Source organism: Rana temporaria, chromosome 2 (assembly GCF_905171775.1).
Source record: "Rana temporaria chromosome 2, aRanTem1.1, whole genome shotgun sequence".
NCBI classification, from domain to species: Eukaryota; Metazoa; Chordata; class Amphibia; order Anura; family Ranidae; genus Rana; species Rana temporaria.
The window spans coordinates 170,059,652-170,078,924 of record NC_053490.1 but is presented as its reverse complement, the minus strand read 5'-3'; the positions used below and the strand labels follow the sequence as shown (position 1 = coordinate 170,078,924).

The 19,273-nt window shown below is 42.6% G+C and overlaps 1 protein-coding gene across 1 annotated transcript; it reads right to left on the bottom strand.

Moving 5' to 3' along the window:
- Positions 1-8,733: 8,733 nt before the first annotated feature.
- On the bottom strand, positions 8,734-9,745 carry LOC120928568 (spermatogenesis-associated protein 6-like). Its single transcript, XM_040339632.1, has one exon. The coding sequence runs from the start codon at positions 9,721-9,723 to the stop codon at positions 8,830-8,832; it is 894 nt and encodes a 297-aa protein (XP_040195566.1). The 5' UTR covers positions 9,724-9,745; the 3' UTR covers positions 8,734-8,829.
- Positions 9,746-19,273: the final 9,528 nt, after the last annotated feature.

Here is a 19,273-nt window from a genome sequence, read left to right as displayed (position 1 = left end):
GCCCATAGATGATCCGAAGCTCAGCTAATCCCTGCTGAACCGGCCAAGATTCAAACTATTTCTGTCCTGCTTTACTGTAAGTACAAATAGAGAACAGAACAGCCATAGAACTTTTATGGCAAATGTAAGTAGAACTTGCAAGCAACACAGGCGAGACACAGTTTGAGAATAACAAACAACAGTGGCATACATGCATAGTAGGTAGAGCAACACTTAGGCCGTGTACACACGGGCAAACATGTACGATGAAACCGGTCCGCCGGACCGTTTTCACCGTACATGTCTGCCTGGGGATTTCTGTACGATGGCTGTACTAACCATCGTACAGAAATCTGCGCGTAAACAATACGCGGTCCGCGGTGTCGCCGCGACGATGACGCGGCGATGTGGGCGGGCCTGCCAGTTAAATGCTTCCATGCATGCGTCGAAGTCATTCGACTCATGCGAGGGATGGCGGGCGCTCGGACATGTACGGTAGGTCTGTACAGACGACCGAACATGTCCGAGCGGGCAGGATTGCAGCGGACTGTTTTAAAACAAGTCCAGGAATATTTGTCCGCTGGGAAAAAGCCCGGCGGGCAAATGTTTGCTGGAATTCTGTCTGCTCGGTCCTACACACGACCGAACATGTCTGCTGAAACTGGCCCGCGGACCAGTTTCAGCAGACATGTTTGGTCGTGTGTACGGGGCCTTAAAGATCAAACTAGACCATCAGAAACAAACAACCAGGGATGGTCAAAGAAAAAAGAGTGCTGGTCAAATCCGGTAGAACCTATTTTGTGCTCCATACTGCTCCTTAGGACGACAAACAAGAAGACTAAATTGTTGCTGCACGACGCTTGTCACAATTAATAAAAGGACATTGTCATACATATTGTTATATACATATTTTTATACATTATTATTATAATGCCTATGATATTTACTTTGTGGTTACAAATGACTGCATGTTTTTCTGGGTTGTAATTTTTTTTCTAGTCGTTCGCAATATTTCTCATGTGATGATTTATTGTATGAACCCAGAACATTGTAATCTCTAACGAGCAGGTCCCTCTAATTCCTCCTGTTTTGAATTGTATTGTAACTGTACTGTCTGCGCTCATGCTGTAAAGCACTGCGCAAACTGTTGGCACTAAATAAATCTTGCATAATAATAATAATATAATGTGTAGGCCCCATTAGTACTGGCCAAATCTATTACAGGGTAGACGTACCATTCAATAGATATGGTCATATACAGTTAGGACCAAATTTTGCAAGTTTGGGCAAAATGTGACATTTCTAACTCCATAAAAAAACGTTTTTTCTCTTTTGGCCACAGGGAATGGCACAATGATAACTGACGGGACTTTCTCAGCTTTTATATAATTACCAAAAAACATTCTGTTTTTGGGAACATATCTGCATATGGTTTGTGGGAACATATCTGCATATGGGAACATAGCTGCATATATACCAGTTGTGATATACAAATTAAAGTTATTCTTATTCATATTAATCAAAAAAAACTTCCACTAATCTATCTCTACTGAAAAATAAATGTAATGATTTGGCATAGTTAGGGTTACTATTACTGCACTTTGTATGCTCATCTTAGCTCTTGCACTAACTTACCTAATAAAAATGGCACCTTTATTTTCAAGATTTACATTACTTGATGATGAGGAGGTGAGCTGCCTTTAAATGCAGTGGGACTGGTCTACCGTGCATAAATTGTACCACATATAATATAGGAATCTAATATAGTACATATCCAGTCCATTACCATTACCAGTATTTAACTCATTGGGACTTCCTAAATGGCATTGTATATGTATAGTATACCCATTTTATTGTTCCTTGTTTCCATCCAACCCTATTCTGGCAGCAGTGAATAGTGTGCACAAGTGAAGGCATAACATGCTTCTAGTGACTCTACTCAACTTAATTGGTAAAGAAAAAGATAGTGGGGCAGATCCACAAAAGTATTACGCCGGCGTATCTCTTGATAGGCCGCGTAATTTCAAATTTTGCGCGTCGTATCTTTGTTTTGTATCTTCAAAACAAGATACAACGGCATCTCGGCTAGATCCGACAGGCGTACGTCTTAGTACGCGTCAGATCTAAGCTGCAATTTTTCGGCGGCCGCTAGGTGGCGTTTCCGTCGAATTCCGTGTCGAGTATGCAAATTAGCTAGTTACGGCGATCCACGAACATTTGTCCGGCGCATTTTTTTTACGCCGTTTGCGTTCGGCTTTTTCCGGCGTATAGTTAAAGCTTCTGTTATGAGGCGTACTCAATGTTAAGTATGGTTGTCGTTCCCGCGTAGAAATCTGAAATTTTTACGTCGTTTGCGTAAGTCGTTCGCAAATAGGGCTTTGCGTAGAATGACGTCACCGTCGGAAGCATTGGCTTGTTCCGGGTTAATTTCGAGCATGTTCACTGGGATACCCCCACTGACGGCGCATGCACAGTTTAAAAAAAACGTTGTTTACGTCGGGTCATGACCTATTTACATAAAACACGCCCCCATCACAGAGATTTGAATGGTGCGCCATTACGCCGCCAAAGATACACTACGCCGCCGTAACTTACGGCGCAAATTCTTTGAGGATTCGAAAAAAAAAAAAAAAGTTACTGCGGCGTAGTGTATCTTAGATACGCTGCGCCCGGCGGAAGATTACGCGAAGGTACGTGGATCGGCCCCAGTATCTTCGATCACATGAGTTTCATGTTAGTAATAATAATTACATTTTTATACAATGCATAAAATTGCTGCCATAATTTTCAGTAGAAGAATTTAGTTGTATTTCATGAATAACATCAAGTTGTTTGTGGTCCAGCACATGTTGATACTATTGGAGTTCAACAATTTTTATAAATTATGAATATGATAACTTACCCATCATTTCATGTTACATATTCTGTTGGGCCCATAATGGAGGCTTTTATGTTGTGAAAAGGTACTGTTATATGATAAATTCACACAAATTGAAACAGTCTGTGAACAAGTAGTACTACCTAACTAATTTTTGGATATTCGATTCAAAAATTTTAACTTAACGAATCCATCTGAAACTAAACAAAATAGTTTTTTTGTTCTGCACATGCCTAATATTTAATTGTGAGACAAAACAGATTATTTGATGGGCCTTTCCTTGAAATAGTGATTAATACATTTAACTGTTGCAGCTGTTCTGAAATTAGCCAAATTTGAACGTGAAATGTATAGGACCAATATGCTAAATCACATTACATCACCCAGGATGCCCCATGCTGTGTTCACATTCCTGCACCACTTGGAATCTGTCATTTACCAGTGGGAGAACAGCAGGGATAAAAATCGGCAGGTGACAGATCATTGTGCTTGATGTGGACAACATTGCTGGTTTATGTGATTCTAACTGGAATACGATGGGGGACAATGTATATACATTTTTTCAATATGTGTGTTTTCTTTCACATAAAGGACTGTGTCAAAGGTTGTCCATTTTTTTAAAACGTAACTTTTTTCTGGAAATAAGTAATAATGCATACTAGCGTACCCTGTACTCAATTCCTGAGAGGAAGGCGGACATAAAGGGGCTTCCAGATTCTGATAAGTCCCCCCACGCAAACCCCTTTTGGGAGATAGGATGTAGGGATGAGGTTCTTGTCTCATTAATATGGGAACAAGGTGCCTTGCTAAGCCATATCCTCCAGTAAGATACATTTGCAATGTTGACAAGCAAATGACATAGTATGGTACATGAAAGGAAAGGCGCATGCTCGCAGCTCTCCCTTTCTTAGCCACCAAGGCTGCGTGCATGCCTTGTAAGAGTCTGATTCAAATTGTAAGGGACAGCCCTAACCATTTTTTCTTGAGTTTTTTTTTCTCTACTTTAAAAGTACTACATTGTACTGTTCTGTAACATGCACATGCATCTCCCAAGCATGATATTTAAAGTATTTGTTTTTTTCAAATGTTGATCTTGAAGCTGCCTAACCAGGCCACCTCCTTGCTGAAAACAATGTTAAATATTTGTTTGGTATGTAGATATACATGTGCCCCATAGCAGTGCCCATGTGACCATGCCTTTTTTGACAATAACTTGACTTATTATCCTTTAAAATGTTCACGATTGAATTACAATATTCATCTACCATAGACATCAATGGGGTCCCCGGTGCATTTCGGTTTGGCGAACTGCAAAGCGCAATAAGTTTAGGGTCACTGAACTAGAACTTAAAGTTCAGACACATTCACTCATCACCCTACAATAGCAAATAATAATGGCCAAGAACATATCGCATAAAACGTAGGTACACCTATACCGACTTAAATGAAAAGAAGCTTTAAAACTAATGTTAAGTTTATTAAAATCCAAAAAATACACAGAAAATCCTAACTGGCCCTTGATGTTAGCCAACCACAATTTGGCCACACACATATGTGGGTAGGTACCACGTGGGTAGGTACCGGAGCATGATGGGACTGTGACATCATAAGAGAGGCCTATATAAATCGTATGCAAACCGCGCACTCGGCATAACAGCGTAAGGAAGCGTTGTGTCAACATCGGAAGAAGAGAAGAAGATGTCACAAAAGAGCGGGATGGCCAACCCTGAAGAAGAAGGCACCGGAGAGCGAGAAAAATTTGGCTTGGAGTTCCCTCTCAGGATTCATACCAAACGCCACAGCTAGAATCGGCGGGAATCCAAGTCGGATTCCTGTCGCTTCTATGACGGCTTTGTCTCCATCGCAGCAAGCCAGCTCGGCGCTGGCTTCCGCGATGGGGCTCGTAGGTGGTCAATGTCGCCGACAAAGGGAGCGAGATTGACACAATATCGCGGTCACCCATTGTATGCGTCCTGCCGACTGCCGTCTTTTCGTTTTGACAGCTGTTAACCATTTAAAACCCGGACCATTATGCAGGTTAAGGACCTTGCCCCTTTTTGCGATTCGGCACTGCGTTGCTTTAACTGACAATTGCGCGGTCGTGCGACGTGGCTCCCAAACAAAATTGGCATCCTTTTTTTCCCACAAATAGAGATTTGTTTTAGTGGCATTTGATCACCTCTGCGGTTTTTATTTTTTGGGCTATAAACAAAAATAGAGCGACAATTTTGAAAAAAATGCAATATTTTTAACTTTTTGCTATAATAAATATCCCCCAAAAATATCTAAAAAAAAAAATTTCCTCAATAGGCCGATACATATTCATCTACTTATTTTGGTAAAAAAAAATCGCAATAAGCGTTTATTGATTGGCTTGCGCAAAAGTTATAGCGTTGACAAAATAGAGGATAGTTTTATGGCATTTTTATTAATATATATTTTTTACTAGTAATGGAGGCGATCAGCGATTTTTTTCCGTGACTGTGACATTATGGCGGACACATCGCACCCTTTTGACACATTTTTGGGAACATTGTAATTTTCACAGCGAAAAGTGCTATACAAATGCCAGATGATGTGTGAATAACACGAAATGCCGTCGGGTCGCCTCCACTGCCGCCTCATACTATAGAATATGCAAGTTTTTATCCAGATACATGTGAGTGCACTTGCTATCTTTTTACAATAAATTCCCCAGTTTTTTACCGGTTTACACTATGTGGCCCTTCTCTTTCCATTTTCTTTCAACTATTTAACCCCTTGCTGAGCTGCAAAGATCCAAGGTTATCCTTTTATGATCATACACTGATTGATTACTTCTAGCAAGTTTCTTGGTGATTGCTACTTTGTGTACCCTGTCTGGTACTTGAAGCTTGTTATGACTTGATTGACGTACGTCATTTCAGGTCCACCATCTTCGGTAAGCCTCCATTTACTACCACTGGTGGCGGTGATCACTCACTACACTATTTGTCTCGATGGGATTCTAATCAAGTTCCCTCATTTTGCACGTGGTGTCTACAGATATATGGACTTTGTGTTTACAACCATTGGACTTTATCTTTCACGAGAACTTCTTTATTGCATTTGTTACTTTATTTATGTTCCCTTTGTTCCCATGAGGAACTACCACTATAGATATTAATTTGCCATAGCGCTACACAATTTTGTTTCTGTTTGTTCCAGCTAATGTGTCTTTGTTAGCAGTGTGAGCAGCTGGTCTTATTAATTAGTGTGTTTGAAGCAGCGCAGTATAATCACCCTTTTTTATACAAATGCACTGTTTACTGTGAAAATGACAATGGCAGTGAAGGGGTTAACCACTAGGGGGCGCTAAGGGCTTAAGTGGGCCCTAAGGGAGTGATTCTTACTGTAGGGGGCGTGGCTGTAGGTGCGACGTCACTGATCGTCGTTCCCTATGACAGGGAACAGACGATCAGTGACACTGCCACACAGAAGAACGGGGACCCCATGCCATTTTTTTTACATTTTGGTATATATATTTATATATATATATAGATATATATATATATAGATATATATACTACACTGAATATCTAGTCTACGCTAAATGCAGAGTGTATATATATATATATATATATATATATATATATATACACTAGACTGTATCTATCTATATATCTGCCACTAACTAACTTGCCTGCCTAATCTTGCTCTGTCCACACACTATACACAGCTGCTATGTAAGTAGCCTTATATAGTGTGGGGCGTGGACTTAGTCCCCCTGAGCAATGATTGGCCAAAGGCACCCTGCCTTTGACCGATTATGGCTCTCTCAGCAGAGTGTGCTGTGATTGGCCAAAGCATGCAGGTAAGGTGCATTCTTTGGCCAATCATCATACAGAAATGTATTGCGATCTCGCAGTGCATAATTGGGCGTTCCGCAGTGCTCGAATTTCCTGCAATTGCCCCATATGTTTGGTTTATTTTAGATCAAACGGACACCCGATGCCGTGGGCTCATCCCTAGTTACCAAGTATAATTTGATTAGGAGTTGGACATAATAACTCAGTCAACACTTTGTGTTGACATGAATCTGGCTTCCCTCTAGGCACTTTCTAAATGCTTCCCATGTATTGGTGTCAACTAGTTGTGGCCCTTAAGGGTTGATTGACTAAAATGGAAGAGTAAAAAATTTGGTGCAGCTTTGCATAGAAACCAAACAACTTCAATTTTTTTTGGTCAAAGTTTAATTGAACAAGCTGACATTAGAAGTTGATTGGCTGCCATGCACAGCTGCACCAGACTTTGGACTCTTCAGTTTTAGTCAATCAACCCAAAAGGGCCACAACTAGTTGACATCAATACATGGGAAGCATTTAGAAAGTGCCTAGAGGGAAGCCAAATTCATGTCAACACAAAGTGTGACTGAGTTATTATGTCCAACTCCTTTTTAAATGATAAATATATGTACAGAGAAGAAAGAAAACGCTGGGACTAATTTGATAAGTTGATGCTCCCTCTACTTACAAACCACACTCTGATAATTGATACAATCACAGTGGCTGGCCCCTATCAGATTTATTGCAGGAGGTTAACAATACAAAAGGTAATTGCAATGGACTGAGCCTAGTCTGTTATATAGAAACTCTGAAAGCTGATATAAAGTGTAAAACCACAAATCAAAGAAAGGAAATAACTGATAAAGGGTATAGTACAGACATAACTCATAAGAGAGCAGAATACCTATGATGCTGGCAGTAATATTGATGATATGGTCCAATTGTCATTTTCCTTTCACTCCTTTTAGTGATATGCAAGTTATAATAAAGTGAATGCCTAACCCCAGTAAGAAGCCAAAGGCAGTCCATACAGCTTATAGGGCTCAAGGGATGATATAAACAGGATTTTAGAGGCAGCATGTTCGGATGCCCATCAGGTTGCCGAAGCTAGAGTTTCCTGTCATCTAACAAACTCTAATCCCTCAAGCTTTAGAGGCAAGAAAATCTCATCCGAGTTGGACAGAGGAGAAGAAAATATAAAACTACTAGAACAATCTTGTAGAAAGAAGTATGCAATAAACAAGTGGAGCACATTGTAACAATCATATCAAGGTATAAATGAGGATGTTTCTACATATTTGAGGATATTGAGCATAATAGAGAAGGCAGAGTTATTGAAGGATAATGATGCAGATAAGAAATCAGTATAGTAGGAGTTTATAAGGGGATTGAAGGGAAATGTAATGGTAAAATTGAAAGGCTGGAAAACGGCAGGATTTGACTATGAAAGAGGAAGATCTAATAAGTGTAGTAACAGAAATTGAGAGTGACTGTACATATCGAGCGAAAGGAAAAGCACAGAAGGTGATGATGGTGAAACAAAACAGTGGCGGGAAGGACATAGGAACGTTCCAGAAAGGAAAAAAGGATACAGGGAACAAGGCCATCTGTGCTGCTTCACCTATTGTTGTAAACCAAGGCACTCTGTCAGAGATTGTAAAGCCCCTCACAGGCAAACAGAAGACAACACTCCCACTTCTCCCATAGATTCAGAGGTTTCCTGGAGGTGAAAGATAATCAGTAGGTAACAGGCCAGCTGCTGATTTTAATGCCTTTGGGTAGCCGAGTCAAGAAGAAATTGTGAACATTTTATTTACAAAGCTCCCTTCTGATGTTGGAATAGATTTGCCTGGTAGACACCAAAGCAGCCCGTATCATGTTAAAAGCCTGAAATGTTCAGCAATAGAGATGGGCCAAACTACCCCCTTTTCAGTTCACAGCAGAACTTTCAAACATTGGAAAAGCTTGGAACCGAATAACAAACCTCATTGAAGTCTTAAAGTGCCCATTTTGAAGACTTATTTTTTATTTTTTTATAAATATCCACTCAGTTTATTGTTCATTTTACAGACATCAACGCTTGTTTAGTGGTTCATAATAATAATAATACTATATTGGTATTGCAAAAGAGATGCATTTTTTTTCCAAGACTAAAGTTCCCATTTTACCCTAGGAATTGTGTGATCTTCTGTAAGTATGTGGACTCAAGGAATTCCTGTACATGTTCTTGTAGATCTTTTCCATACCCTCTTCAAAGATAACCAGTTGACTCTTCCCCTTGTAGGCGGAAGCTTTATTGCACCAGAACTCCCCATTGTCTAAATGGACAGAGGTATCACGTGTGTTCGGAAGGCCGTCGTGCAACTCTTTTGTGGAAAGTGATGTCCTGTTTCCTATACTATTACTATGGGGCTCCTTCCAAGTGTCAGTCTTGTCAAAAACAAGCCTTTGTCGAGCACTATGTGTCCTTAATATATTTTTTACGCGACAATGGATCTCTTTCCAGTTGGCTGAAGCTCGGTTTTCAGATTGGAATCTCTCTCTGAGAGAAGATCGGTTTAGCATAGGGCTAGGGGGGTGTCTTAGTACGGATGATGTAGCCGATCGAGAAAAGTGAGACCTGTAAGGAGACGCAGCACCACTTTCTGTCTCTAGGGGCATCGGGTCATTTAAACTGTCCAAGGACATTTGAAGGTCATCAATGTGCATCCTGTGCAAACCTAGGGGATGGGAGGGTCTGTGACTGTCCAGTGCTGACAGATCATTGTGACCCCTGGAGCATTCTCTGGTAGAATATACCATCATAGATGTGTCAGGTGATTGACTTGTCTCCATATGTCTGACTACAAAGGGGGGCTTGTCCTCTGTCTCTTTCTTGAATGTATGAGGTCCTAGGTTGAACTGGGTTAGTCTTTGTTTGGAGTCCTCAGATAACTCACACATGCGTCGGTTTGTGTAGGGTGCTGGTGAGCGGGATTTAGATGCAATAGTGGGTTGCTCGTATCTTCTGGATGTCCTGAACGAGGCACTTTTACGGACAGGTGTAGAAAACAGTTTTTGCATTTTCCTTTTGTCGTTGGGTCACCGTTCAAGAGTACGTTTCTTCCCCCCCCCCCAACAAATCCCCGGGTGCGGCGACTGCGCGGCCTCTGGAGAAGTTCATAGGGCGTAAAACAGACATCCCGCGCTGTGATTGGACCATTTTGAAGACTTATGTGCAAGTAATTGGGCATACAATGGTTATGGGGATCCAGGTACTGCCCTGGGGGACATGTATCAATGAGAAATAAAGTTTGTGATTTTCTGATGTTTAAAGTGAAACTATCAAAATGAGAAATAACAATAAAAGTGAAAACTTCCTTTAAATATAGTGCCTGGGGGGTCCCCTTAGTCTTCCTGTATTGTGGCACATCTGTACTGTGTATACAACCTGCTGCAGCAATAATTACATTTATAAAGCCGCATAAAATAAAAAATGTCATTCAATCGTTCTTTATTTTATAAACAATGACTTGGAGAGCCCTTCTGTATGATGAGGCCACAATTTCGTGCACTCAGAACAAGATTCGAGATTTTTTGGATAAATTCTCGTTTCTTTGTTGCAGACCTTGGATAGAAGTAACAGGTTCAGAAAAATTGGGCTTTGGGTGTTGGTGGTGTCTTAACACTGTAACTCTATAGGGGTACTGTCGATACTGTTGATAAAAGCAAGAATTGGCCTTGCTGTCAAACATTTGAATGATATGCACCTGTCAAACAGGTGTGGATATATTGGGCTTTGGGTATCTGTGGCAGGGCCGGATTAACAATGGGGCTGATGGAGCTGCAGCTCCAGGCCCCTTTCTCAAGATAGGCCCATTTGCCCAAAAAAAAAAATTTTTTTTTTTTTTTTTTAAGATTTTTTTTTTAAGATCGAATTTGGGGGGTTGTAGCTCGATGAGGACCAGAGGTCACAGAAACCCCACATTTGGGGGTAGGCATGGGAAGAGCTACCCCACAACTGGTTAAAATATGGGACGGCTATCATTTATGGTTCCGGAGATACGGGCCTGCTTGCACAGCCTGTCAGAAGCTACATTCAGAGCGGCCAATATAAATACAAGCTGACACACTACAGCAGACTGATAGGATCACAGTGCTTATAATAATTATTTGTATATTACTCATGGTAATTAACCCCTTACCACCCAGGCCAATTCTGACACTTCTCTACTACATGTAAAAATCATCATTTGTTTTTTGCTAGAAAATTACTCTATGGTGGTCTTTGCACTTTTTATGTTGCAGGGTACAGAGCTGCACGATTCTGGCTAAAATGAGAATTGCAATTTTTTTGCTTAGAAGATAGATCACGATTCTCTCACGATTGTTGCGGCGTAACATCATCTTTCACATTAAAACAAAAACAAACAAAAAAATGGGCTAACTTCACTGTTTTGTTTTTATGGTTTTTATTATTCATTAAAGTGGGCAAATGCAGTGTGACATAAAATATTGCAGCAATAGCCATTGTATTCCCGAGAGTCTCTGCTAAAATATATATAATGTTTGGCAGTTCCAAGTAATTTTCTAGCAAATAATATTGCTTTCTAACTTAAGAAACAAGTGTTGGACTTTAAGTGGTTACATTTTGTTACAATGTTAGTTACAATGTTTCATTTTGTTTACAAACTTCGCAGACTGCCCAAATTTGTTCTTTACACACAGAAGTGTATCCCTTTGATCTAAGAAGGAAGTGTCAGTTACAATGTTTCCTGTTAAAAACTTGGCAGACTGCCCAGATATTTTCTTTTGACAGCTGAACGTCTCTCCACTTGTTATATGAAAGAATCGTCAAACTCTGCATTGAAGATCGTCAGGGGGGTTGAATCGAGATCACAATTTTTTTAACGATTAATTGTGCAGCTCTAGCACGGTATTTGCGCAGCAATTTTTCAAACATGTTTTTTTGGAAAAAAATGTTTCATTCATTAAAAAAAACAGTTAGTTAGTTAAGTTAGCACAATTTTTTTGGTATCCTAAGCGATGCTTTACATTTTTTTAGGTTACATGTTTAGAGTTACAGAGGAGGTCTAGTACTAGAATTATTGTTCTCGCTCTAACGATCGTGGCGTATGTAAACTGTGTGTATCTGGCTCTGATACTACCAGTGCCTACCCAGCCACTGACTAGTATCTCTCCCCAGCCTGTCCCCACACACCCTCTCACCTGCTGACCTGTGGATGGGGGAATCACTCCTGCAGTGTTATTGTGTTCTGCCAGTGCGTACAATGATCAGTGTTGCTAACTTTAGCTGGCAGCACTGATTGTTTTAAGAAAAAAAAACAGGCTGGTTGTACTCAAGTTGATTAATAGATTGACTTGTGTAAAACCAGCTAGCCCATACATAGATTGACTTTGGCTGGTCTCTGCATAATTGGCATAATTTCAATCCATGTATGACCCGCTTAACCACTACTCAGTCCCTAAATATCCTACCACTTCTGTACATAGTGCTCACTGTCATACTCTCCACACTCCTCTCCTGTACATAGTGCCCACTGTCACCCTACACACTCCTCTCCTGTACATAGTGCCCACTGTCATACCCTCCACACTCCTCTCCTATACATAGCGCCCACTGTCATACCCTTTACACTCCTCTCCTGTACATAGTGCCTGCTGTCATACACTTCTCTCCTGTACTTAGTGCCCACTGTCGCACCCTCCACACTCCTCTCCTGTACATACTGCTCACTGTCATACCCTCCACACTCCTCTCCTATACATAGTGCCCACTGTCATACCCTCCACACTCCTCTCCTATACATAGTGTTCACTGTCATACCCTCCACACTCCTCTCCTATACATAGAGCCCACTATCATACCGTCTACATTCCTCTCCTGTACATACTGCCCACTGTCATACCCTCCACACTCCTCTCCTGTACATACTGCCCCATCATACCCTCCACACTTCTCTCTGGTACGTACTACCCTCTGTCATACCCCATCACTCTTCCTGTACATACTGCCCATTGTCATACCCTTCACACTCCTCTCCTGTACATAGTGCTTTTTTCCGTACCCTTTGTACTCCTCTCCTGTACATAGTGCCCACTGTTAGACCCTCCACATTCCTCTCCCTCACCTGCACATACTTCCCACTTATATACCATCCATACTCCTCCCCTATGTCGCTTACCCACAAAAACAGTTCTTTAAAATTATACTGAATATCCTCAATGTTACCAGCTCTAGAATGGACACACTTTTGTTAGTTCAACTAAAGGAAATATCAGTTCTCATATTTGTTCTGCCCCATTATTAGTGCTCATTTAATTTTGTGATTACTACTATGATGTATAGAGGAACATCGGGGATCTCAGCTACTCTAAATATAGCACTTATATAAAAAAGTGGCCCTGAAAATATTTTTTAAATGTTGGCAACCGTGCACTTAGGCACTGCCCAAGGGCCACCGTCCACCGGGTCAGTAGGGGGCCCCATGAGAGGCTCCTGGGATCCTGTGATAATAAAGCGGTAGTAAACTTTCCTGACATTACTACTTTTTAGAGGCCCTGGGGTAGGTTATGCCACAACGTACAAGTATGCACAGCATATTAGCACATTAGTGTACACTTCAATTTTCAGACTGAGCCCTCCAGTGCTGCGCTGCGATGAATCAGGCGGGGCCTGGACACTTCCATCTTCACCCGGTCTTCCTTCTGGGTTCTGTGCCTTTGGTCACTTGCCTTGGCTGGGCTGCGTTCATGTCATTCCCACGCATTTATTTATTATTTATTACACCCCATTCACACCTCCGCGACAAAACGCCCGACGCCGGCCGCTCGTGCCGCTGGAGGGGAGAATTCCCATTGCTGTCTATGAGATGGTTCACATCTCATAGACGCCGTACACCTGCGGCATTAAAAAAAGTCCCGGACCCTTTTTTTCAGGCGGCATTGGCGTTCGGCCATACAAAGCAATAGGAAGGATTTGTAAAAAAAAAGTTACACTATTTGTGGCAAAATACGCCGCGTACGTGGCGTTGCTTGTCGCGGAGGTGTGAATGCAGCCTAAAAGGCCCCACCAAAATCCTCAGCACCAGGCCCACGATGTTCTTAATCTGGCCCTGATCTGTGGTGCCTAGGATTGGCCTAGCTTGCAAACATTTAACCCCCCTGGCGGTATTCCCGAGTCTGGCTCGGGGTAATATTTCTTTACCAAAAGCGGTATCCCCGAGCCAGACTCGGGCTCGCCTCGCAGCATCCACAGGCAGTGTTTACTTACCTTGTCCCTGGATCCTGCGATGCATCCCCGCTGTGTGAGCGAGCAGTGTCCTCCTCGCTCGATTCACAGTGCCCGTGCGGCGCCGATCTCCGTTCCCTGCAACGTTACGACGCACGGGGGTGGAGATCGGCGCCAAATTAAAAAATGTAAATAAACACAATACGTACAGTATACTGTAATCTTATAGATTACAGTACTGTATGTAAAAAATACACACCCCCTTTCTCCCTAGTGGTCTGCCCAGTGCCCTACACTTTTATATAATAAAAAATGTTCTTTCTACATGCAAACTGTAGATTGTCCATAGCAACCAAACGTGTCCCTGTATGTCAAAAGTGATTTTAGAGCAGCTAGAAAACAGCGATAATAAATTATAATCACTTGCAGAATTGAGCGATAGCGATTTGTGGGGAAGATCATCATAAAAAAATTAAAGTAATGACAGCGAAAATTCTGCAACTGAGCAATTTTCAGTGTTTTTGATTTGATTACATTATTGAATACTTTTTATTATAATTACATTATTATTTGTTATAATTATTTATAGTTATTTATTATATTATAATTTATAATTTTGTTTTTCAAACTTTATCATACCCGAGATGTCTACTAGACTCTTGTTTGGACAGATTTAAGAGAGTTATTCCTAAGAATTACAGGCCTACAATGTAAAACGCTGAATTTTCATGCAAAATAATTGTACCGCTTTTAGCACCTAAAACCAGAAAGAATCATACTGCCAGGGAGGTTAAAGGATATGCACTTGTCAAACAGGTGTGGAAAAATTGGTCTTAGGGTGTCGGTGGTGCCTTCACACTATAACCCTATAGAGGTATTATTGATGAAAACAAGATTCGGCGTTGTTGCCAAAATTGCAATGATAAGCACAGGTACGGAAAAATTAGTCCTTGGGCGTTAATTATGCCCATGAAACCTACACCAAAAATTCTTCTAGATGAAATCAACACCCACAAAGCCAGGCAGCCTAGACAGTCTTTCAGAGATTTGAGATCCAGAAAGCACTTAATTAGCAAAATCTGCTTCAGGCTGTTAATCCAGGACTGATTTTTGATAAATGTCAGATGGTCCACGGAGTCTGTGGACAGACATGCTCTCTTATCAGTCACAAAAGCCCCGGCAGCACTGAATGCCGTTTGGAAAGCACACTGGATACAGGGCAGTCAAAAAGCTCTGTTGCATACTAGGCAAGTTCTGGACAGTGGTCTATTCTCATGGGCCAGTAACCCAGTGGATCATCAACTGGAAAGCTCTCCATATGTTTTCACCCCTAGATAATCTCCCAAAACCATATGATGAAGATGCTGCCTATGGGATGTGGACTAAAAAATGTTTAAAAGGCAACACTGAGGTGGCAGATGGACGCCGAACAAGGCCGCCGATGGACGCCGGGCAAGACAGCAGACGGACACCGACAAGGCTGGACAGACCCCGCGCAAGGCTGCAGAGGGACACCGGACAAGGCCGCCGATGGACGCCGGGCAAGACATCCAAAGTGTAAGTTTTTTCCCTAAACTTTCCTTTCCTTATGCCAATAAATATGGTATACGCTGTAACAATGAAACTTCCATCCAATTGTACCACGTGCATTGACTGTTACATCCTTTTTCATTCAATGTAATATTGTATTGCTTGTATCTTATTTTCTCTACTGATAGTAAAAATCGTTTGAAACAAACAAAAATAAAATTATAGCAAAAATGTATAGCAAAAAGTAAAAAATATTGCTTTTTTTCTAAAGAAAAAAAAGGAAGAATGGTGTCGGCATAAAGCAGGCCTTGAGAGGAAAGGAAGTCTTCCTTTCCTCCCGCTGCTCTGCCTTCAGTGCCCTGTCCATAATGCCATGCAGTGTCTACTCCAGCAGAAAAACAACAGTGTCACTGATGCATGCATTGTCTTGTCTCACCATCCATGTTGCCTCCTCAAATGGTGACAGTACAGTGCATGCATTCTTTATCAGCAGCCATTGGCGTGGGAAAAAAAAGCCGAGCTGGCCCGCGCCTGTCATTGTGCCATACTCACACAAGTACTCATTGATGGCCCTCTTCCGCATGTGCAGCTGCTGCAGCATTGCCAAATTTGAGTTCCACCTGGTGGGCATGTCACAAATCAGGCAGTTTACGGGTAGGTGCAATTCCCACACTGGCCATGTTTGACTGCCTGAAAAGAATACAGACTCTTCTGACCTGCTTCAGCAGATCTTCCAACCCTGGGCACCTATCTGAAAAGTGCTGCAGCACCAAATTGATGACATGTGCCAGGCACGGCACATGTGTCAACTTTCCCTGTCTAAGGGCAGACTGGAGGTTTGTGCCATTATGCGTTCACGATTGCGACGATTGCGCGGCGACGTGTGCGGCCCTGGAAGGTCAATGCTTCCACGCATGCTAAGAAACATTTTTCCGCTGGACAACGGTCGGCTGGACAAATGTCCGCTGGAAACCTGTCCGGTCGGCCGTACTCACGACCGAACATGTCTGCTGAAACTTCAGCAGACATGTTCGGTCGTGTGTACGGGGTCTTAGTCTTCAGCTTTCTGCTCTGCCCCTCGGCGGACCGTTATCAGCGGACTGTCCCCTCGTCTGTACGAGGCCTAAGAGGCTGAGCCAGCTGCTGTTCTAGGCATCTAGGTGGATCCCTACTTTAAAATCAGGATCTTTGCAGAACCTGCATCAGCTCAGTGACGTCAACCGACAGTGGGCTTTAGCCCACTGTCAGCTGAAAATGGGTCACAGGAGTGCAGAAAAAAGTGCACTCCTGGAATCCATAGGAGAGGTAAGGCAAAAAGAGCCTAATTCGTATTTAGCTATACAATTGAAAGCATTTTTATATATCTGTTAAAAAAATGCAAACAAATATCTATTGCTATTGTCATTCATTTAGAGCTGCTCTGTGAAACCTGAGCCCATTCCAAAGGTAACACTGGGGTAGATTCAGATAGATCAGCGGATCTTTAGATCCGCGTAATCTATCTTATTTACGATCCGCCAGCGCAAGTTTTTGAGGCAAGTGCTGTATTCAGAAAGCACTTGCCTCTAAAGTTTCACCGGCGGATCGTAAATCCCCCGGAGGAATTCAAATTCCACGGCTAAGGGGAGTTTACTATTTAAATCAGGCGTGTCCCCGAGCCGATCGTACTGCGCATGCGCCGCCAGCTAAATTTCCCAGCGTGCATTTCTCCAAATGACGTCGCTAGGACATCATTGGTTTCGACGTGTACGTAAATTACGTCCATCCGTATTCGCGAACGACTTACGCAAACGACTTAAAAAATTCAAAACTCGGCGCGGGAACGACGGCCATACTTAACATAGGATACGATGCATATAGCAGGGGTAACTATCCGCCGGAAAAAGCCAAACACAAACGACGTAAAAAAAAAGCGACGGACGGGTGTTCGTTTCTGAATCAGCAGAGCTCCTCATTTGCATATTCGTTGCGTATACAAATGGAAGCGCTACCTATCGGCCAGCGGGAGATTGCAGCCTAAGATCCGACGGTGTAAGTCACTTACACCTGTCGGATCTTAGGGAGATCTATGCGGAACCTGATTCTATGAATCAGCCGCATAGATCCGACCGTCGGATCTCAGAGATACGACGGCGTATCAGGAGATACGCCGTCGTATCTCTATCTGAATCTGCCCCAATGTTTAAAAGCATACACACATATTATGAGGACATGGCTGAAATTGAAAATAAATTATACTTCATAAGAAATAGTAATAATAATATTAATCTCCAGGCCCTTTCTCATGGCGTAGTTGTGCAGCACGCAACATGCACCGATGATCTGGGACACGAAGTTTGGGGAATACCGCAGGTTCCCCTCGGACTTATCCAGGCATCGGAAACGAAACTTCAAAATGCCAAATGTGCGCTCTACCACTGCATGGGTGCGTATGTGTGCAGCATTGTATCTTCTCTCACTTGGAGATACGTCGGCGCGAGTGCTTTGTGAATCCGGGCCATTATGTTCCAAAAGTGTTTTGTGCATAGAATGTATTAATGGACAGAAATCTATTTAGTAAAAAGTAGTTTCTTGATCATACATCACGGGACACAAAGCCTTAATTACTTAATGGGTTATGTAGTCACCACAGGTGATTGGACACTGGCAAACCCAATTAAAATTGAGTTCCTCCCCTATATAACCCCTCCCAAACGGAGAGTATCCCAGTTTTTTCCAGCATTGTTAAAGCGAGGGTTCACCCAAAAAATTATTTTTAACATTACATTCAGCGAGTTGTCCTAATGACAATCGGCTGTTTTTTTTTTTTTTTCCCGTACATACCGTATTTTCACCGCCGTTTCCGGGTATGTCTTCTGCGGGACTGGGCATTCCTAATTGATTGACAGGCTTCCGACCGTCGCATACAGCGCGTCACGAGTTGCCGAAAGAAGCCGGACTGCGAGTCGGCTCTATACGGCGCCTGCGCACCGACGTTCGGCAACTCGTGACGCGCAGTATGCGACGGTCGGAAGCCTGTCAATCAATTAGGAACGCCCAGTCCTGCAGAAGACATACCTGGAAGCGGCGGTGAAAATACGGTTTGTACGGGGGGAAAAAAACAGCCGATTGTCATTAGGACAACTCGGCTGAATGTAGTGTTACAAATTTATTTTTTGGGTGAACCTCCACTTTAAGGTGGTTGGTCACGTTCAACATGTGCTAAGAAGAAAAATGGTCTTTTGATGGTCTGGCTGCGGAGACCTAGGAGCTATTACTGGATCCATTCCTCGGGCTGATATCAAAGGCCTAAGATGGTTGGTACCCGGGCCTTGTGTAAGAAGAAACAGGGTTTGCCTGTTATGTCTCTCTGCGGAGGTCTGGGCTCTGGGATCCAGACTTTGGTGTACTAATACATCTGTGGCACGAACAGTTTCTGGCAGAGTCTTCTACAGGTCCAGGTATGAGGTTTTCTCTAATAAAACCCTTGGTAAACCTGAAGGTTGGCACAACTTGCCCGCCGTGATGGGTAGCTGGAACTACTTTTAGTAGCTTTACTGCGGCGTGGATCAGGTAAGAAGAAGATAATTTTTATTTATGTATTATCTTCTTTGGAGTAGGATGTCTTTCCTGGTTCTCACCACTGGAGGGAGTAAGTGCAATCTGGTGTTTTCTTACATAGCCTTCCAGGATAACATGCTCAGTGAAGTTGCTTAAATATAACACCACCCACCCCCTTCCGCTGCAGGCTCTGCCACGATACGCATACAGGGGTCCACAAGATGCCCCACAGTAATCTCTCCCCTCCCCTTCCCCGTCTCCTGGGCGCCGCCATGACAGCGGCGCATGTGCGTGCGCCGGGAACGCGTTTTT

Coding starts and splice junctions, on each gene's coding strand:
- LOC120928568 (XM_040339632.1), bottom strand. CDS start 9,723: ATGCAAAAACTGTTTTCTACACCTGTCCGTAAAAGTGCCTCGTTCAGG.